General features: G+C 38.1%; 1 protein-coding gene across 9 annotated transcripts in view; it reads left to right on the forward strand.

Annotated features, from left to right (window-relative positions):
* Positions 1–22,985, forward strand: part of PLCH2 (phospholipase C eta 2) — a 122,020-nt gene that overhangs the window by 21,962 nt on the left and 77,073 nt on the right. The window contains exon 1 of one of the 9 annotated variants that reach the window (XM_040587454.1): positions 13,745–13,858. The exons of the other annotated variants lie outside the window; for them this stretch is intronic. Within the exon in view, the coding sequence (XP_040443388.1) occupies positions 13,828–13,858 (31 nt within the window). The 5' untranslated portion in view covers positions 13,745–13,827. Of the gene's footprint in view, positions 1–13,744; positions 13,859–22,985 lie in introns of those variants that run through there. 9 annotated transcript variants of the gene reach the window in all.

Genomic DNA, 22,985 nt, shown 5'->3' on the forward strand with positions numbered 1-22,985 from the left:
AAGTAAAGTATTTCCAACATAAGCAGGTTTTTCACATATAAAACCAAGCAGCTGTACACAGAAACTGCACTCCCGCTTCTAGATTCTCATGTTGAAATGCAGTGGGAACCCAGACTGCTAATTCTTAGCCCTTCTTGTCCCCAACAGATAATGGGTATCTGGTTTAGTCTGAAAATTAAGCTGATGAAAATTAACACTTTTCTGAAAGAATGCAAACCTGCCTGTTTTTAAATTTGACTGTTGCATTTTTAGCTGCCTCCCGATGCTGGTTAGCAGAGATGTTTTTTTCTGAGTGATGAATTAATTAGCTGGAATATCTTCAGTGGATAGTATTTCGGTGGCTTGTAGCTCCCTTTGGCAATGTAAACTGGAAACAATGCATGAAAAAGTGAAGCTGACAAGACATGCAAACACAGATGAGAGAGAGAGAAAAGGAATAGTAGTCTCAAAGTCTTGGTGGTTTAAGAGGGAAACACTGGAATTTAAAAGGAATGTGTATCACTTCTTTGCCAGATAGTTAAGACAGAAGATGGCCAACAAGAACCTGCTTCTGAATGTAGGTAGAAACAATATCTGGCATTTATTAAATAAAATCAATCATATCTCAATTAAGCCTCATTTTTAGAATTTAATCTAGGAACTAGTAGAGGTCAGGATTATATCTTGCAGGAGGAAAGAGATAGGTATTTTCAGATAAGGCGTTGCAAGTTTTATTTCCATAGATCTCTGAAGCATTTGTGCTGGTCATTGATCCTAAAATAGGAAAGTTTTTAGACTGAAATAGTGTTCTTAAGAACTGTGGATTTGAGAGGAAGGAGGATTGTAAGAGAAAGGACAATTTATAAGAATTACAGAATTTGGCATAGGTAGCTTTGCTACAGCAAATGTTTGTGTCTGCTCAATTCCTCTGAAGAAGGCAGTGAGGTATGCTGAACATTTTTGTGAGACACAAGATTATTTTTCTTGTCAAAGCACTTCATACTAAAGAAACAAATGGTAGCCCTGTACCCTGAGCATTACGAGTTTTGTGGGTGATTCTAGTGCAATTGCCTATCAACTGGGGGGTTTTTTGGCTTTCAACCAGGGTCCTTTATTCAGCAGCACCAAGTGCTCCTAAATATTTTTTTCTTTAATCTTGACCAAATATATTCCAGTGGGAATGCTAAATGCTGGGAAAACTGGGAGAAATCATTGCAGTAGAATGCAGCTACAAAGGCCATAAGGGCAGCAAGGAAAACCCAACATCTTTCTCAAAGCAAAATATTTTGGGCCACATGTGTAAAAATTTTAAGTGAGTATCATAGGATGAGACTGTCAAAACTGATTGCAGCTTTTTTCCTTCATTTTTTCAAGTGCTGCTGGAAAATCTTTCTTGAAGTTGATGAGATTGGGATTTATACTGCCTCAGGTTATGGCTCTGTGCCATGAAGTTGTCTGAATTGAGCAGAAAGATACAGAGCTCAAAGAATAACTATTGTTAGCTGTTGCGCTTTTTTGAGTGTTGACAACTTGTGCAGAGGAAAATGAGCTCTTTTCTTAGGAAGCTCTGGAGATTACAGAAGTGATTTTTCACATCAGGTGTTGACTGGAGATTGGGTAGGAGGACGGGAATTGTGTAACTGATGTCTGTGGCAGATGAGAGATCTGAAGGAGGAGGAGCTGATTTATTGCATTTAAAATAAAAACAAGTTGATTTAACCCAAGTAGACAAGGCTAAAAGTTTTGGCTTGGCTCTCACAGGAACCAATTTCATCATTTTGACCAAATTTCCAGCAACCGTGAGATCAACTTATCTTCTGCTGGCTTACAATTTGGGCTGAAATGTATATATTTTTTTTTACTAGCATTAATAGGGCTGAATATATTTGTGTTGTCGTTGTATTAAAAATAGTTTGTCAGTGAAAATATAATCCATAATTAACTGTCATTACACTAGTTCTGACCTTTATCTTACATATTTAGTGATACCAATTTTTTCCTAGTAGAAGTAGCCATCATGTTTGATCATAGTCTAAATGTGCTTCTTTGGTTCGCTGTATGCAGTAAGTACTTAAATATTCTATATTTATTCTTGAATTTATGCAAGTAAATGGAGCTTCTGTTAACAAATTATTCCAATGACTATATTTTTTTCAATAACCATAAAGTATATTCTTGATTGAAAGGTAGTCTAAAGGAAATGGACAGGTTTTTAACGTCCTGCAAACAGTAACTAAGTTTTACTATGATGCATGTGTTAAATGCATATACATTTTTTTCAGCAGCATTGTAGGTTTTTTTGCTTTTGATTCTTTTAAAAGTCTGTTGAGCCTCTGTTAGTGTCTTGTCTGCGTTGTTGCAGCATAGGCAAATGCCCAAAGCAGTTGGCTAAATGAAGCTTCCGTTGAGTGTCATGATCACTAGCAATGGAATGAAGCATCTGCTGAAGTACTTTGCTAAACTGAGACCTTTCCTAACAGATATTATTCTTAGCTGACAAATCTTTTGAATACTGAAGACCCATACTAGGATCTTTAGCATTCCACAGTCTTCTCTTGCATTTGCACATCCCTGGAGCCCTCCTGTCCTGAAGTCTGCAAGCTGGTTGATTCATATCTTGTGGGTCCTCATCATGTGAAGATGTGCTTGCTCATATGCTCTGGGGAAGGTTGCCCCAATACTACTATTATAGTGTGTTAATAATAAAAGAGAAATATTTACAAAAATTGTTTCCTGCCTCTCATCTGTGTCACAGCAATAATGATAATTATTTTTCCTAGTACTGTCTCATAAATTGGTTTGCAAGGGGCTTGAAGAAGAGAAGTGCAGAAAGTTAGAGGTGAAATAGGTGTATTCCATCATTTGTGTGTTTTCCGGCACTACAGAAGTAAGATGATATGTTCCAGTTATTGCTATATCATATAAACTGACTCTTAAGGATCTACTTTTTATTTGTAGGATGAATTGTAATTTGATGCCTCCTGAATAAGAATTGTCCATTATATATGTCTATACATAAAGCTTTATCAGTGTGCGAACGTAGGACAGAGTGCAAAGAGACAGCAGGAATAGCTGGAGGGAGAGAAAGTCTTCATTGTGCCTGTGCAGCACTTCCAGCATTCCAATGTAAGTGGGTCTGAACCTAAACAAAAGCTGGTCTGCAGCTCAGGAATCCCTTTGCAGACTTTTTCTGAACACCCACTTGAGTTTGTTCTTAACTCCCTAATTAACTCTTTATATGACTCAGTATAAATGCTCTGTAGTGCAGTGACAGCTCTTACCTTATTTTGCCTTTGTATTGTAATAAATGCTAAGCGAACTACAGAATTGATCATAATACTGTCGAGCTGTTGTCTTGGGTAGCCTATGCTTTATAATTTGACATTTCAGCTTTATCAAGCCTATGCTGTCAAATGTAACCCTTCAGCTTTTTTATTTGGGTGAATATATCTGCAATAAAACTTAGGAAAGGATGGAGCGAGAGTCTTAAATCACTAGTTGGAATAAATCCATACAGCTAAATAAATGTTCCTCAATTGATTGTTTGGCCTCACAGTATCATAGCTACCTACAATCTACTTCTCTACCATACTTACTAATCTTAGATGGCTTGAAATTCTTAGCACTCTTCTGCAGTTTTCTGATTTGTTTCATCAGTTGAGACAGTTTTCAAAACTCGTTGCTTTTTTTGGAATAAAATCTCCACTTTTCTGAGTAGGCTGTATGTGGATGAGGAGTAAGATTGCTATGTAAAAAGGAAATCTGAGTGGAATGCAATTAACTGCTACATAATTTTGCTTTATAATGTGATTAAGCATTATTATGGCAGCATTGGGAAGGTCCAAAATCAAGGAAGTATATGGCAAATTCAGTAATTCTCTATTTTCCAAATACGTTCTGGCATGTCTAGACTCACTTTTCCCTCATAATCTGATGAAAGTGTGTTGTGCACAGACATGCAAAATCCTGTTTGCTTAGATATATAGTACATCAGATTAGCCTGGAGAAGTACTTAGATGGCTTTCAGCATGTGGCTCTAACCTGCTGCCTGTCTACATGAGCAGTGCTTCTGTCATGGCAGCGGGGTTGGACTAGGTGATCTTTAAAGGTCCCTTCCAACCCAAACCATTCTATGATACAAATGTAGCTGAAAAGCAGACACACAAGTGATATTATGAGTTGGAAAGTCACTTGGATTAAAGCTAGATTTCTGTGAAACTGCTTGTCAGTTAAAAATAAAATGTGAAAGGATGTTGTGGTTCTACTAGTTCTGCATGTATTAGTGAGTGAATGAAGAATGGATACTGGTTTGTTTTTGTTGATGCAGTCTGAAAAGACACACTGTTTATCCCAAGGTTTAAACTTAAACATGTCATTCTCCTTGATTTGGATACTACAAAATTCTGGCACCAAATCCTGAACTTTTTTTGTTTAGTCTCAACTTACAGAATTATGTTTTCAACGCCTTTTCTCCTTCCTGAATAGAGAGTAAGGCTATAGTGTAAGGAATGTTGCAAACTGCTGTTTGTCCTCCTCCTGGCTGCAGAGGCAGAAATGAAGGAGTGAGGCCTGCAGAATGCACCATTGTTCCCTTTGTTGGCAATGTCAGCTTATGGTACAGTGTTCATGAGTCCACGGACTGTTGTAATAAAGCATGAATCTAAGGCTATGATATTGGACAACTCAGTAGAATCTAGTTCTGATTCTGTTACTCACTTGTTTGATTGTTTTTGTAACTTTGCTTTGTCCTGTTGTTTCTTATTTTGATTATAAATGGGAACTGCTATTCCTGCACAACAGACACTTCCTAGTCATGCTTGAGTCTTTTTTTGGGGGGTTGTTTTGGGTTTTTTTGTTGGTTTTTTTTTTGTTACCCCTGCTGAAATACAAAACCCAATGATGTTCAACCTAAACAAATCAGAAATGAAATAACTTTGGTAAGATCTGGAGAGGGACACTTGTGGGTACTAATATTAGCTGCTTGGGAACTTCCTGCAAAATGCAATTTGTAGATCCCAAAAGAGTCTGAACCCCAGAAGGTTTGTGTAGCTAGAATACTCGGTTAGGTGAGTGTAAGTTTGGTATGTTATTTATTCTCTTTCCTGCCAAAAATCCCCATACAAAACCCAAACCACCCCAGGTCGACATACAGAATTTTTTAAAAATTAGATTTAGATTTTGTTGTAATAAAAAAAAAAAAGCCATGTCTTTTATGATGAAGGGCTGTTTAATAAGTGAAGCATCTGTTGTATAAGGTAAATGTTCTTTTAGCACACTTGTTATGTATTCTAGGTACCAGCTGGTTCCATTTAGGGATGCTTAATCTAAATCTGCTGGAGACTGACATGCTAAAATTGGGAGGGAAAAGGTACAATTACTTTTGTTAGGTTAACATTTTAAAATATTTGAGAAAAACATAGAGTAGGGCTATGAGAATTGTTGATTGAAATGTGTCTGAATTGTATTATTCAATATATATATATTCAATATATAACAACTGAATTGTTGTCTGAACTGTATATAAGGATGTCAGTCAGCAGTTTCCAGATTCTGCTGTTTGATTTTTTCAGTTATCCAGGATGAGCTGAATCCTTGGTCTGTGCCTCCCAAGATTCAAATGGAGGGCAGTAAGAGAGTATCTGTGTAGCAGTCAGCTGTATGTGCCTGCTCCAGCTGATTAGACATTTCCTAGTCTGGGTAGAGAATTCCCCTGCGGTCCCTCGCAGACTGCTCTGTGTGTGTGTGACTTCTGTAATTGCTATCTGACATCTCTGTTTCTGTGCCTTGGTTGTAAGATGGCGATTTCTTTAGAAGTAAATTTGTGTGTATTTTAGGGGCAGAATTTCTCCTAGAATAAATATTTTATTTTTTTTTTAAAAAAAAAAAGAGGTTGTAAATAGAGGGCTCGAAAGTGTTCCTGCCTGTACTTTATTGGATGGATTTCTATTGAGGCTTCTGGGTGACTAACAAATTAATAGTATTAACTTAATTTGCAGAAGAGGTGTGAACATTTAGACATTCGTGTTAGACTGCAACTAGTTGTATGCTGCAACTGATATGCATAGCTGCAACTCTGAAGTTTAGCATTCTGTCTGAACCTTGGTACCTGAGAGCTGGAACAGTAGAGCTAAATAGATTGAGATTTATTTCTACGTTATTGCTTGAGCCCATTTCAGCCTAGAATTTCTCTGAATTTAGGCTTAGTTTACTGCTTCCTAATGCAGACTCAGAAGGTGACTGGCAATCTCTAGCCAGACTTTCAAGTGTTTAAAACAAGATTTGTTTTATTTGCAGACATATTACATGCAAATAAGCACCCAAATATTTAGGTGGTGAATTGCCTGAAAGATTAGGAACTAATGTATTTCATCTCAGGTGATCTGGAGTAGATGTGAGGGCTGATGAAACAGTGAAACTGATTCAGTTTCTGAAAAAGGCAGTTTACTGTTGTCCATGCTCATGTAGCATTCTTTAATACTGAAAAACTTTTTGAAAGAATTCAGTCTTAGCAGTTTTATCTCCATTAGGAGATAACAAAATTGTAAGAAATTGTGCCATTTCGGTAATGTAGTATGCATTGTAAGGGAGAAAGTATCATAAATTACTTGATGACAAGAGCAACTTCTGTTCCTCAGGTTAGTTTGCAATCCAGGTGGCCATATTTGACTGTAATTTAACAGCAGAGGGCAGCGGTGTTCTTAACTTTATCCATACGTGCGTACACTACATAAATGCATGTTCCTTACACACATGTGATGTAGGGCAGAGATTTACGAACCATATGATGGAAGATACCAGAAAGACATTCGGTTCCTTATGCAGTCCCCGCTTTGCACCTGCCTCTCCACTAGAAAAGGGCTCTGCAGGAGGCTCAGGCTTGAGTCCAGCCTGAACCCCTCCAGCCCAGGTTACAGGGCCTCAAAGGGTTTGTTTCCAGCTGTAAAAGGCAGTTCAACAGAAACGTGAACAGTCATTTTTGTGATGGCTCATTACAATTTCTCTTGCAGATTATTTCAGTAATCACTTCAAATAAAAAAAAAAGTGAGAGAAGTCCCTAGAACTTACTATTTGCTGAAGTGTACCTCCCCAAAAATTAAATTTATAAAATCATTTGAAGTTTGAGTAAGATACAGATGATAACATATAAAGACAGTGCTTAGTTACACTGTCACTTTTTGCAACTAGTGATTCCATGTAAGCATTCCTAGTATTTCCATGTAATCATTGGATTAAAAAAAAAAAAATCTTACAGCAATACACACAATTCTTACTTTGCAGCTGATTGAGAAATGTTAATCTGAGGATTTACAACAAAATTTTTGTAAGTGCTTGGTGTGGTTTTGTACATCATAGTAGCTGACTTTTATACTCATTGTATTAACAATTGTCATTATTAAAGGGCTTGAACTGATGCTGAAGTGCACATGAGAAGGATGCACAGGAGAAGATTAAGATGCCTGAATAAAACATGACTGAGCAATCAAATCGCTGGGAAACCAGCATGAGAAAGCACACTGAGGGGGGAAGTAATAGTTGAAATTAATGAAAGCATTAGGAAAATTGAACTAAATGGAAAGTCTGGATTGATTGTAATTCACTTGGGTTTAGGTTTCTTTGTTTTGAGATAATCAAATATATGTAAAGCAGCTAATTTATATTTCAGATAATTTGTTTAAAAATATCTGAAACGTTAGAGTCCAATAGGGTTCAAAAGCACTCCAGTGTACTGCAGTGAATTAAAATCTTTCCTGAGGCTGCGAACATTCATGGTGAACTAGTGAAAGCTCTTCTGACTAAGCACTTCAAGATTGCAGTAGAATAAATTGGAAATGTTTCAGTCTAGTTTAATGATCTTGATCTGTGCTCTTGTGATACAAAAGCAACATAGATGTCTAAACCTTCTAGCTTGTGTTAAAGACTAATGCAAGCACTCCACAACCTGGACTCTTTCTCAGCTGTTACCTTCCTTTACCAACTTACAGAGTGGCTGTACAATACCATCGTTCTGTAGGATAAATGATGATACAAGGCACAGCTCAATAGCAAGTCTGGACCAAGCAGTGTGTGAGGATCTTGCATTTCATTCTGACTTTGCTGACCATTGGTATCTTGTCTTTCAGCTGATGTGGTTCATCTATTGCTTTTTCTTGTCTGAGGAATGTATATTTGTTTTCTTAAGGATATTTGTTTGGATCAAATAAGCTTTTTAAGCCTTGCCATTTAGCCCAAATAGACTCAACAGGCAAGGAAAAACTATCAAGCTTCCTTGGTTTTGTTTGGTCGGCAGTTTTTGTTTGGTGTTTTTTTAGTTCAGTGTATTGTAATGTAGTTCTTGGAGGCTGTGCCAAGATGCCTAAAGGTGTTTAGGCACAGATGTTCCCACTGAAGTCTGGTGGAAGTTAGCAGCCTAAATACTATTGGAATTGACACCTGCAAGGGAGCAGAGAGGTATCCAGTTTGTTGTCTCCAATTCACACATCGTTTGACTTTGGATAGTGATTTTTGTTTAGAATCATGAAATAATAGTAACTACCTGTCTTTATCTTAGTGGAGTTTTGTTAGGATAAATGTGTGGAAGGTTGTGAAACTGTCAGAATTAGCAATGGGAACAATTAAGGTACTGAAGACAGAGGTTTAACTTGTTGATCCTTCTCCACTGTCAATAGGAATACTGCAGTTTGGCCTCACCTTTCGTTGTGGTGTGCCATTGAAGCCACACAACTACAAAAAGAAGAGGAGAGTTATTTGGCTTGTCAATTTATATGCTAGCTCTGTCTTCTGTGGAAGTTAACTAGTGAAAACAAGATAAAAGATACTGACTGAACTATGTTGTAGAATCTTTGTTTTTTGTGTACTGGGGGTGAAAAAAAAAAGCAGCGTACTACACGTGTAGGGTATAGCCATGTTAGTTTTATAGCAGTAATCTGCATCTCAGATTTTTGTTTGTGTAACTTAAAATCAGCAGGCCTTCGCTTTAAAGTTTGAAAAGGAAAGTAACAAATGGCAGGTTTGATGGGTTAAAGCTTTCTAATGAGCAGACTGCCTTTTTTTGAGGAGCTAAGGATTATTATGTTACTCCAAGACAATTTAAAGTGCTCTAGAGAATCTGTGAGCAAATTATATTGCCCTTACAGAAGTAACCAGTCTTGGAGAGGAGGCTGAGCAAGACCCTCTTTAGGCTTGGACTGCAACAACCAAGTAATATGCTATCAATGTCATAATGTTGTCTGATCTGCGCTACCACTGTGATGATCTTAATGGATCTCTTTTTGTGTCACTTGTTTCTTCTACCACCTCCATCAAAATCTCCCCCCACAAGTTTTCATGCTCTTCCTGTTCTGTATCTGTTGCTGCCTGTAAAGATTTCAGAAGTATGCAGTGGGAAATAGGACACTTCAAGCAGAATAAATAATACTGTTTGCACACGTATCCCAGAGTCTAGGGCAAGAATATTGCTAATGCAGTGGTCTGTCTGTGTCACTATTGCCATCTACTGGATGAATGCACAAATGCTAAACTGGCATGAGCACAAACCAGAGAGAGGAGACTTTGGAACAAGAATTTACATTTATATCTATCTGTCTTCCTTGGTTATTAAACAGTTTTTGTGAATAGTACAGTGCCAAAACCATGATGCATAAATATGGCTCTTCTACTGTATATGACCAGTACTATGAAGGCTTCCTGTGAAAGAGAGAAATCATGGAAGACTGCACTGCACATGTGCTCATATTTACAAAGCCTCCAAACATTCACTTCATATTTCTAGAATGCAGGTTTGGAAGGTTTCATTCTGCCTCGGAACCAGTTCTGTTGGGGTACTGTTATTTCTAGAGCTTTTGTAACTGGCATCACTTGAATGGTTGATTACCTAGGGGTGTTACCGCTGTGTTCCCGCAAAACTGCTGCTAGTTGCACGTTCTTGATAGCTGTGAGTATCTGCTAGCAGGGAAGTTAAATTTCTTTATAGTTTGATTCTTAGAAACAAGTGAAATAAGTAAAAATCAATGCTCACTCAGAATAATGTCATAATATTGTCGTATGTTTAGAGGTAGTCAAGTGAGTTCTGGATTGACTGAACCAGTGCCGGAACAATAATAAAAAAAAGTTTTTATAATACTGTGAGAGGAAAAATATGTTCCTTTCATTCATTTAGGTGGGCACTTAGCCTGCATGTTTGTCAAAGACATGGCAGGGGGATGGGGAATCCAGTATTCTTTAACAAAAGTTCAACTATATTGGCACTATTTGTGGGAAGTTCTTAAGATATAGCCATTAGCTGTGAATAAGTCTGTCAATCAAATCGACTCAGAAGGATGCTGTTCTTGTAAGCACTGTAACCGAAAGCTGAGTCTCTACCTCATACATTTTCTCACAAGTAAATCACTTGTATCTGCTGATAGCTCTGGTGAACTTGATCTCCCTGAAAGTCACTGAAGGCAGTTATAGCTAAGTGGCTCTTGGCCATCGTGTCTTACAGCAGGAACTATTGCCTGGCTTTCATTTGCATTTGGAGTTTGGCATATGGCTTTTAAAATCCAAGCCATCTCCGACTGTGTGATACTCTGAAACCTGCCTGGCTTTAGATACTGCTTACCTCCCAAAACATTTAAATGTCCTTCATCTACAAGCAGTTTTCTTTTTATCTTTGTTCACATCAGAATCTTATCTGACAGTTCAATCTGAGGTTAAATAATTCATCAGAGAGGAATGCTTTGTTTCTTGAAAGAAAAATAACTTCAGTTGTCTTACGAAGCAAATCATAGTGGTTTCCTGCAGTTCATTAACTATGAAGAACTTCTTTATGTGTGGCTGCTGCTATCTTCTAGGCAAATCCAGGAATCTTCAGCTGCGTCACTGGCTATATAGTACAAAAATGAGAATACTCTGCTTTTGGACTCATGAACTCAGAGATACAAACCATGAGTTCAACCTGTGTACCAATGTGAAGGGAAGCTGTTCTATTATGGACCTTCTCTTTTTGTAGAGCATAGTCAGCATAAGAGCTGTGAATGGTTTATAGAAGAGAGTGAATGAGATATTTTTTGGTAGTATTTTAAGGTTTTGTTGATTGTTTTTCTCAGTGTGAGACAGACTCCTTAGGTGGTCATCAGAATGAGTCTCAAGGATCATACTTTCAGTGATGAGGAACAATATTGCTTCACTGAATGAGATTCAGTAGAATTAGGCAAAAAAAGATCTTAATTGGTTAAAGAGATCTTTCTGAGAAAGATACCCTTCTGAGCTGGTGTGGATGCTGTTGCTGACAGAACTGAGTGTTACCTCTAATGATGAGAGAATTCTGTTAGCAAATGTATGTTCCTTTTTTTATTCCTTTTTCTCATCTAATCCCTGGAAGAGTGCCTGAATAGCATTCTCTCAGACGAGAAAGAACAGTGCCATGCAACAGTGTGGTAAGAGCCCTTGGCTTGGCCTTTCTAGTGAGGTCTTGAATGTTTGTGGTGGTTTGGGTTTTTTTGTTTGGTTTTTTACATTTCTCAAGTAACAAATAAAGCTTCCTTTATCCTACTATGTGTGTTCCTTGGCATGTATTTTAAATACAGAAGCATTAACAGCCGCAGTCCTGTACTTCATTTTACTATACTATTTGCTATAACAAGTTCTTCACTTCCTTTGATATTGAGTGAAGTTTGGGAGATGCTTCTCTAGGAGAAAATAGCATCAAGATTCAAACAATAAGCTCACCAAGGATCTGAATATATTAGAACATGTTTTGGCATTGTACTGATTTTTGTATGATGTGATCATGTTGATCTGCCTGTGTACCTTTTCCTTGTATTTAAAACTTTTTTCACTTTGTGCTTTTAAATATTTGAGTGTTGTTAAGTACTACATTGCACTGCACTATGTAATTGTGAAACAATAAGATAGATATAAATTAGAGGGTTTATATTTCGTTTTGGCCATTTCCATAACAATTTGATTAGAACAGTTCTCTGAATAACACTCATTTAACCATGTGAAGGGCTAATATTCCAAAATTTAATGGAGAATTGAGACTGTGTAAACCACTCAGAAGGTATAGTTTGATTTCCGCCCCCCCCCCCCCCCCCCCCCCTACTCATAGGACATGGAACTATAGTCGGTGGATGAAATAATTTAATGCAATACTCTACCATTTGCCAGAACCACTGATATTTCCCTGAAGTAATAATCTTTTTCCCTCCCTGAAATGCTGGCTCCAGACAATTGGCTCAGTAAAGAAGACAACAAACGATTTTGCAGCAGTTTAGAGACCATCTTAATCCCCTTAATGCTGGTGTATCCCTTACTGATCCGGAAGGGGTGTGTAGGTTCCTAGTAGGCTAGCAGGGTTTGTGATTGGATCTAAGGAAGAAAAAACTTCAGCTTTGTGTCACAGCTTTATGCTTACATATGCAGATGTTTAGAATGTGCAAGACCATTAGTGAAAGTCAGAGGAAGACAGTTCCAAGAAAGTGTCCTTCAGCACAACACAAATCTTTGTAATAGTGAAGATGTAGGAGCAGGGTTGCTGTCAAGATCAAGCTTCAAAGTCTAGAAATGGAGCTTAATGAAATCCCCAAATGATCATTTGTTAGAAGCACTGGCATTTAGACCCATGATTGTAGAACAGGTTTTGTTCTTACCATTTATTGGCAGAAATAAGGAATAGATGGACAACAAAGTACTGTTTGAAGGAGGGGAGGGAAGTCTTGTTTGTGCTTAATCAAGGATGCTGTCCTCCAGAGGAAAATGGTTAGGAAAATCTAGGTCTTTTGACTCATTTTCCTCGTGCAGCTCTAAGTAAACATTTGAATTGGAGAAGCTTGACTGTGGGCAGGGACTAAAAAAGTTAAAACTTACGCTTTAGAAATGCAGATATCTACAGAGCATATAGTTCTCCCAGGAGAACATTAAACTTGTGAAAACCCTTGCAGTCTTCGTTGATTATTCTGCACTGGCTGTGGGGTGGTGTTACTAGATCGTGTTTCTTTATTAGAACAGGTGATTGAGAGAAGTGGAGCAAGATCATCTGTTCTTACATGATTGTAAATTCACTGCAAAGAAACAAACATTATTCTGTCCTGCTGCCTTGAAAACTTGTTTGGGGATGAAGGGGTGAAGGATCCACATCTTATTTTTCTAAAGATAGTGAATTTTTTCTTTGTAAATAATTTTGTTTGTTGTTTTGGATGTTCAGGGTTAGAGGTTTTAAATACTTCTACCTGAAGAAGAAGCAAGCATTAGTGGCTGGAGAATAAATCTCTAATAGAGATCTCTAGAAGTTTTAGAAGCTGTTAGTGACTGGGGATCACAGCAAACTTAAAGTTCATAGGATTTGTGATCCTTAATCACTTGGCATGATTGAAAAGGGACACCTCATATGGTAGCAAGAAATCATGGCTGTGGCAGTGTCTGACTGCAGTTCCTTGTTAAGCAGTGGAAGAGAAAAGCAGAGGAAATCTTAAAAGAAGGAACATGAGCATTAAACAGCTGTCATAAAGAATTCCCTGTTGCCTTAGAGGAACAGACGTTTCAGTGTCAACTGACACTGGAACCCGGAAGGAGGTGTCAGTCAATGAAGAGTTAATTGTTCCAGCAAAAAGTAGTTTAGATAAAATCCTACCTCTTTATTTCTCCCCCGCTTCCTTGGGTGTTGTATACAGTAAAGGAGCTTGTACCATCAGAAAACTGACAGTGATTCCTCAGTGACTGAGCTAATAAATGGGATGAAATTTAAACTGCCTTCTCACACAAACAGAAAGAGGGACTTGCAGAAGAGGGAGCAAGACGGAGGGGAAAATGCTGAGTATTTTTTCATTCTAACATAGACAGTTGAAAAAAAATTGTTATTTCTACAAGACAATGGATTTAGGAAGCCCATCGCAGAAGCACAGTAGGTGGTTTTATTCTTTTTACTATATATGCTAGAATTTAGCTAGAGGATAAATTGTACTTATGCTTCTGGGCACAGTTCTTTTTTAGTAGTACGCTGATTACATCACATTACTCTTCCTTTTTTCTCACTTGTTCAGAGATATTTATGTAGCTGTTTGACCATGTTTGTTCAGAAGATAATATTTTTTTAGAGCTTATCAGTGCACTGTCGTTCCAAAAGCTTTTCTATCGGTAAGCAAGCATGTTTTATTAATTGTGGCCATAGTATCTAGATAAATACAAGACTGTTAAGTAAATGAAAATCCATTCCGCTTACTGTAAATGAAATAGGCACTGCTTCAGGGAAATGGTAATGCTGAAGATAGAGGAATTCATAGTTCCCTGACAAATTTGTTTACTTCAGAGCAGTTTCAGCTGTAGACATTACATTTCAGTGTACCTTGCAAACTTTACTGATGGAGGAAATGAAGGCTGGTTATTTGAGGGACTACACCACAGTGCCAAACTCCACACATCATTTCTTAGTGTCATTAATAATTTCTATCTGGAATAGAATAATCTCTCTGCTAACTGCTACACAGTTCTGATGTTCCTGCATTCTCTCAGTGATTATAAGCTGCCTTCTCTCTTGCAGATTAAGCTGATCGGTTTCGATTGTGCAGTCACTCTTTGGTTGTTGTGCATAATTCATTAAAGCCATTAACATGTTCAGATCTCAAAATTTATTCTCCAGTGTTGTGTGTGTTCTGTGGTTCTTTATATGCATATGTCAGTTGCATGTTTTATGACAAAGCATATTTGTATAGAGGATGATGTTACATGTATCTTTGTTCTGTTTGAGGATAAAGCTATCGCATCTTCAATAATGGTTGTAACACTTCAGGTATCCTGTGTGATGAGCCATTTTGAGCAGATAATTAGTCAAGTAAATGACTGACAAGCAAATTACAGCTAACACATGGAATGCAATCTAACTATTAAAAGCACCTGCAGGCATTTGGGTGCTGCGCAAGCCAGGTCCTCAGAAAATCTTACAAGGGGAGATAACAGTTTATTCAAAGCTTTATTGAACAGCCACTTAACTACCTTTCAGGGTGTAGTGCTACCTGCTTGTTTTTCCTGTGCCCACAGAAACAGTGACCTTAAGGATATTCCTCCAGCGGAACAGTTACATTCTTTCATTTTTCTTTTCTCCTTTGGCTTTATATAACTTCCCCACTCTTCTAGCATGCAGTTGCCACAGAACTATTGAGATGCTTATGGTTTAATCCTCCACTGGAAGAGCTTTTTTTTAATAGCGCAAGTACCAGATGTTAGGTTCAAGCTTCTTACAGACAGGTAGGGTAGGGATAAAGTCTGTATTCTCTGCATATCATGGCCATGATGTCCTGTAAATATAATTTTGATATTGGAGTGACTTGCCCATCATCATTTGCCAGCATCACCAGAGAGTGTGTGCTGGGTTCTTTATGTCTGGTTTAGAACATGATTTTCTTTCCTTCTATGAATTCAGGTGACTTGGCTGAAATTGTGCTGTGTGCAGTTTGCTGTTTACTTCTCAGTAAAAGTTGCTGACTTCAAGTAACATCCAAGCTGTGCAGGTTTCTCACTTTGATAAGAAAAAAGTTTGAGGCAATAATAAAAGTTAGAAGTGTGATGGAGTTGTGAAGGTCCCATGCTACATTTTTGTTGTGAAACATGCAGCATAATTAGATACTTTAGGGATAAGAGACAATGCAGTGACAGACTGTTGCATTAATTTTTATAATGGAGAAATAAATATTATATCTGTCCTCAGCACCCAAACAGGTGATGTTTATGCTGTCGGATGAGATGCACTAAAAAAGTAAGGAGGATTTGGCAATTACCTGGAATACAGCCTGCGTTGGCACAGTTTTTTATGTCTGAGACTTGTGGATTGTGCACTGAATTCTTGTCCTCTTCTGCACAGTGAAATAGTTAAAGGTATATTTCCAGTTTCAGCGAAGATTTGAACAGCCTGTAGATGTGCCGTTCTGTTTCTTTTCCTCCCCTGACAGTGGCTGCACTCTTCAGGGCTAATTCAAAGCCTGCCAAATTGGATGTGAGAGCTTTTCTTCCTGTGGTGTAAAGTTAGGTGTGAGTCAGCTGCGTGTTGCTGTAACGGCGCTTCTGCCAGCCTTCGCAGGGTGTCCAGGTGGTTGAGGGAGGTGATTATTTCCTCCTGAGCATCACTTTTGAGGCCCCATCAAACACTGTTTCCAGTTTTGGTTCCTCAACACATGGGTGATGTTTCCAACTTGAGACTCAGACAGTGCTTGATTAGATATTATGGATCTGGAGCATATGATGTACAAGAGGATGAGGGAACTGGGCATGACTAGCTTGGAGAAGAGAAGCAAAGGGGTGTGTGTGTGTAATCATGGTTTTCCGTTGCTAATAGAGACTTAGAGGGCGAATCCTGACTCTCCTCAGAGGCATACGGTGAAAAGGCAAGAAGCAAAGGTCACAGGCTGCCACAAGGGAAACTTGAACATGGCAGGGGTGGGTACGATGGGTGGTTGTGTGATTAAGACAAAGTACTGTACCAAGTTACCTGAAGAGGCTGTGGAATCTCCATTTTGGAAGACTTTCAAAAGTCAACAGAGCAAGTACAGAGCAACCTTATGCAAATCTGAAGTTTCAACCCTGCTTTCAGCAGGTGGCTAAACTAGATGATCTCCAGAGGTCTCTTCCAACCTAAACTTATTTCAGCATTTCTGAAGAACATTATTGTAAGGTGATGCTTTTAACTTTTACCCCAAAGTTAACATTACAGTAGCAATTATAATTAGAGTAAGATCTGGAATCTGAAATCCTATTTTCTAGTTTTTATATTGTGCCTCTGCTATACGAGGACCCAGGAAACCTGTAAATTTCATGAATGCCATGCTAATTTCTCTGTAGAAAGTTTGACAGCAAAACTCTTGGATGTCCTAGGTCTTGTCAAGTTTAACTAAATTAAATTTGCATCCTAGAGCTGCTTTCATGTTTAGCCTGCCAGTATGCCTCTATTTTATGACTTCTTGTTTTTAAATTATATTAGGAGTAGTGGCTATTCAGCAGATTTTCTGCTACATCTCTACTAAGTGATGTGATTTTTATCAACAGATGCAACCTATAGTGTCTCAAGTTTCCTTGCTCTTCCCTCTAGTCTGGGAAAATGCAGCTCCCAGAACGTGTCTCAGGAAATTGCGTTATGAAATTTACAGATATGTTGCTGAGGAGCTAGGGCACCACGTATACATGTCATTGATGTAATTGTAACAAAAAACCACAAGCTAGACTTTTTTTTTAATATATAGTATCATGCTGCAAGCATTTCAGAATAACTGGTCATCTTGTCAGTGCCATCGAGAAGCCATCTGCAGCTTTGGTTTCTGTCAGTTACATAATAGTATAAAGCAGTTTATTCCTTCCCTTTGAGATGTAGTAAGGCTTGCTTTATTATTCTACAAATATTTGTATACAGTGGCTAAATAAGGCACACCAGCAGGTTTAACATGATTTGTTGGGTTTTGTTTGGGTTTTTTTTCAGCATGTCAAGGTCGTATTTTCAAAACCAGGCAGGCCCAGCAGTAATATGGAAACTTTCATGGTTACCTTGTTTGCTTCTGGAACTGATGCTAGACATGCATGGTTTGTAAGCCCTCCTGTCTGCTAATACATTGCACCTTCAGGAAGAGGATTTAACATGATCCTTTTGGGTTTTGCTTTTGTCTGACAAGATGCTTACAGGTGGGAGGCAGTCTCCCTTCAGTGCATTCCCATGTCTCTCTTGGAGGGAAACAAATTCCTTCAGTAGAAATCTTTCATCTGCTGTGGACTGTAAGGCTTGATAAGTTAACTTTTCTAAGGATTCTTAGAGGAAGGCATTTTACAAGGAAAAATCTTGAACGCTAGCATCGTGGGAGATGTGAATTTATTATATAATGATCTCTAATAAGCTAAAGGCATGGGACTGCTGAAAATGTATAGCAGACTCAACATGCACATGGGAAATGTTACAGTGGAAGTGTCCTTAAGTCAAATCATTATTCTGTTGCATCATATTTTATGGAGAAAGACTGGTGAAAAAGTTGAAATAACTACTCTGAGATGAAATAGTCAAATGTGGATTTTTATATCAATGGCCCTTATGGAACTTTTGTCAATGAAGTTTTTGGAGAGGATGCTTTCTTCCTGCTCCAGGGCCATCTGTACCTGTTAGGAGTTTGGAATTGTGGTGCATTGGTTTTGTTGTCACAAACTTTTAAAAGGTAAGTTCAGCTTGCTTGGTATAAATCAGGAGATTGTCTGCATCTGAAGAAAAGGGCAAAATATTAAGATAATTACTGCAGTCAATAGACTTAAAGACTGACTTGCTGCATCCATACATATAATGAAGCTTTTATGCATCCATGGCATGAAACTAAAAGTAGTGCTGTCAAGCTCAACCAACTTACATGGATGAAGAAGGAAAAATTGCTTATCTATGCAATATTGGGAGGGAATTCAGCATGCCAGCTAATGATCAGTTATCTTTAGTAATGCATCTAAGATTGTCTAAAACAAGTACTTCCAGATAGTACTGGATACTTTGACTCCTTGGGTACAAAGTATAATCAGATAAGGCATCTGAGGATGAAACTAATTCCCCTTTCCTTCTTTTCACGACACTGGGATGCTTCCTTCATCCTTTGATCTTAGGCATATTTTGGTTTATTGAAAATTAATTAAAACTTTGGTCTAACAAGCTTTAATTGGATGCTCCAGGAACATACCTTGGTTGTCTTATGTGGAGGTACAGCCTAATGCAACATGGTAATTCCCTTTTTCCCCTTTTCAAAGGTATTGTTTTGACATACAGTTTTGCAGATGTATTTTGATGCAGATTCTTTTTGCCTGAAGCAGCAGTATGGTCTCTGCATGACAAACTATGAATTATTTGCACATGTGTTCATAAATTTGCCTCATAATGAACTAAGAGTAACAAAGATGTTACTAGGTGTAGCTGTGTGGCTGTGGTTTGATTAGGTGAATACTATCAAGGCATGTCACTTGTCTTTTTTTCTAATTTTCTGTCATTCTAAGCTTATTATAAGCTTAGAAACTTCCTTGAGCAGCCCTACACCTTTTGTTTTATTTGCAGGCTTTTTATTTTCAAATTACATCAGTTCTCTTGAACCTGAACACTTTTTTTAGTGGGAATTAACTGCTAATGTATTTCTGGTGAAAACTGTCAATTCGTTTGCGACCTTCTGTCCCGGTTCGGACTGATACAAGAGAGCGAAGACCTATGATAGCTGAGTGCTTCCAGCAAGTTTTTCATTTGAGTCTTTATTCTTGCCTTGCATTTCTGGGCAACCTTTCATGCCATGCCCCTGCTGCTTAGTGATTCATGTTCATAAGAGGTTGGTTCTAAGCCTTTTAAAAAATAAAACCCAGCTGGGGTCAAACCTGATAGTAAAGCTTTGATGCTTGCTGCTGTAGCACATGACTAAAAGTTTAGTCCCCCATGGTCCTCTCCCTTCAGAGGACTCTCTTCATTTATTCATACGTTATTTAGCTGGTGATTTGAATAACAGATGTGTATGGGGGGGCATTCATAATTTATTACCAGGAATGAACAAGCCGTGGCCTGTGGACAGTGAGGACAGACTAAATTCACTGGGTTTTGGGGGCAGGCATTTCCTTTAACAAAATAGTAGGGTTTTTTCATGCATTGGAGCCGTTGGTCACTTTTAAGCTCAGCTTTAGGGTAGCAAAGGCTGCTCCCAGGAATTTAAGGGCTGTACCTGACAGGTCAGAGCAAACATACATGAAGTGGATACAGGGTATCACTGAGAACAGGGAAGCTCCTGCATGCAGGGTGTTTTGTTTGGTGCTCAGGCTGCCTAGTAAGACAAACAGAACTCTGGGCTTTCGTTTAATTAGTTGAAAATAGCTAAAAGGGGTGACAGTGGTTTTTATTTAGCAGTGATATGTAGAGACTTGCTGCAAGTTCCAGTGTTAAGCTATGAATTACAGCATCTCTGTGATATTTATAGGACAGCCCTAATGCTTAGGATGTGACAAAACCTAAACTGCCATCTGTTGAACCCTCTTATTGGCTCTGTTGGATTTTGGTTCAGGCTTATGTAGACTGTTCTGTCTCCAGTCAGGAAATACTTGAGAAGACCATCTTTTGTTAACTTCAAGACTCAAAGCAGGTCCAGACGAATTTTGTAGTAAACATCTAAAGTAGACATGGCTCTGTATTTGTAACTTGTATGAAATCACTTACTTGGGATCTATGAAGTATCACCAAATGTGAAATATTTTGTAAAATTGATTTTTTAATCTGACATAAAACAACAAAAAATACAAAAGTATTTCACAAACTGTTCAAATAAACCTGTTTCTTCAGTTTTGGAACAGTGTGCAGATTTCTTGGTTGTTTTGAAACCTCTCATCTCATTTAAGGTTTATATAGTGTATATATTATTTATATAGACACACTATGTATTACATATACTTCGTGTGTAGTGTAAGTTACTATGTCACATGCTTTTTAAGTCACTACCTATTTTGATGAAACAAAACATTTTGATCAAAAATACATGTATTATTTTGGGCACTTCCCTTTATAGAAATCATGAAAGAAAACCTTCCCAGTTCTTTTTAGAGTTCTCTGCTGAAACACTGTCCACTGATGTTTCTGATATCTGAAAGAAGTGGTGCAAGATGATCTCAGCGAAGATAGTTGTTACAAGACATGAACTGAGACTTTTAACAGGAGTAGAATAAATATAATTGCTAAAAAAGAAGGGGGGGGGGGGGTTGGAACAAAAACTTCCAGTCCCATATTTTTTAAATCTGTCTGTGCTAGCCTGCATTTGTTTCATGGCTGAGTCTTCGGTTCCTTTCAGGAGGTATGACTTTAGCACACTTCTTGGTTCTTGGAAAGGAACTTCAGTTTCATTCCTGAGTTTCTTCTATTTCTAACTTAAAGCCCATCTGTGAAAAAGCCACATTCTGAGTTAAGATTTTTGGAACACAGGTCTATTTCTGCTTCTGATATTTTTGTATAGACCAAATAGTACTGGTAGCACGAGTATGATTGACAGGAGCTGAGGCACAGCTGGTTCCTCTAGTGCTGGGTTTTATTAATTAATAACAAAGATCAAAATATTGTCACTCTTAATTGTGTTTTCATGACAGTGTGCGTGTATGTTAAAAACATGTCATTGTGTAATTCTACTTTGGAATTAGAATTACTACAGTAATGTACACATTGCCTATGTGGTACAGCAGCTTCTATCATGAATGTTTGCCTCTTAAAGGCTGAAGGAGACAACACATTCTCTGAGCAGGGCATTACCTGGTACCTGAGGACCAAAAAACCACAGCTGAGGGTAGAAAACCACACTGAATAGGGAATTGCAGTCCTCATAATGCCATACTGACAGCACGGTGGGAGTGACCTGTAAAAAGGAATGAGTCTGTGACTTCATAGACAAGCTCATGTGGAAGATGTTATGGAGCTGCTTATGGATGACAGGGCAAATGAATGCAATTACTTTATATAATAAAATGGACTTGGTATTCTGTGGTAATAGTCTCTGACTGACAGCTGGGAGCCGGGGGGTGGTGGTGGAAGAGAAGGTGAACTAGCTTTCTGGTATGAAACAGAGCTTAAGACTTCAGCTGTGTAACACAGTTTAAATTCCACATCTCTCTGCATCTTGCAGAGAAACCTAATTTTTTAAATCTCCACAGGCTTCTCGGAGACAGAAGATGCTAATTTTAGAAATGTGGCAGCTCGTCTTCTTCCCCACCCCCTTCCATTTGCTGCCAGAATGCTTAACAATGCAGTAAACAAGCTGTAGAAAAAAGGGGAATAACCTCAAGAGCTGACAGTGTTGGCCTTTGTCAATGGCATTTTTGGGGGAAGGGCTTGCCCCCCTGCCCTGTGGGTCCAGAGTTTGAAACTAATTTAAAAATAGAAGAGTAACAGTTGAACTGACAGGAGAAAGTATTTAAAGGTGTAGTAATCAGGGCTAGCAGTCTCCTTTCACTGACCTGATTAATTCTGCACCAGTACTCAGGATAGTCTAAATTAAACCGTTGCATAAGAGGAGTGCTTGGAAGTAACAAAAAAAGCCCTAAATTTTCAAGTAGGACTTGGAGATCTTATTTTGGGCGCTCATCTATACAGTGAAAATTGCACTCTTCTCCCCATAGTATCTCCTTAGGGATTTCATATATATTATGAAACGTGAAGTACACTGGAATAACTTCTGTTTTGAAATGCCTTTTTACTGTGCAAAAAGATGTGTTACTTCATCTTAGTAAATATCCAGGGTCCAAATTAGTGCAGTTTAGTGAACTGTAATTTCCACACTCTGTACAGATTTCCTTGTGTAGCTGCATCTTTATCCTCTGCTTCAATCTTGTGTGCAAAAACAGAGTTTGGAAAATGTTTATCCAAAATCAAATCTGTTAGCGGTGCAACTATCTAAATATAAGGCCTTATAGTGCAAACTGTTTTGTTCTCATTTTGGTAGCAGGTAGACTGACCTGGGTGTGTTGGCTAGAGTTTTCATGATGAAGCTTTTTATTTAAGAATTTTCAGTGCAAAGTACCCCAAGTTCCCTTTAGGCTTACAAATGCCCAACACTTTTGGAACTCTGTTTCATCATAATTGCTCCTTGGGCACTTGAAGTTTTGTGTACATAAATGAAAAGGCTGTAGGAAATTGTTTAAAATTAAGCATTCATTGTTACTTCAGAGTATCTGCATGACCAAAGGTATTCCGTTAGACCTGCACAAAACGCACGTGTTTTCTGTTTAGAAAATTTGCTATTTTTAAAGTAGGAAATGCGAGGCAGTGAAGTGTTCATTACATTCAGAACACGTGTATAATAAATCTGCTTAAATTTAACATGCATCATAATTTCAAACACCCTGGAGTGCCTGAAAAGTTTAACAAAGCATGAATGCCTCATCTTAGTGCTTATACAGAGCAGCACATTTAACTTTTTCAATTTATTTGGAACAATGGAGCAGAGTGCAACACAGCTGCTTTTTATATATGCAAACATATGTTGTCTTCTATTACTAATTAGTAATTGAGACCACCTCAC

This window comes from Falco naumanni, chromosome 3, assembly GCF_017639655.2.
Source record: "Falco naumanni isolate bFalNau1 chromosome 3, bFalNau1.pat, whole genome shotgun sequence".
Taxonomy (NCBI): domain Eukaryota; kingdom Metazoa; phylum Chordata; class Aves; order Falconiformes; family Falconidae; genus Falco; species Falco naumanni.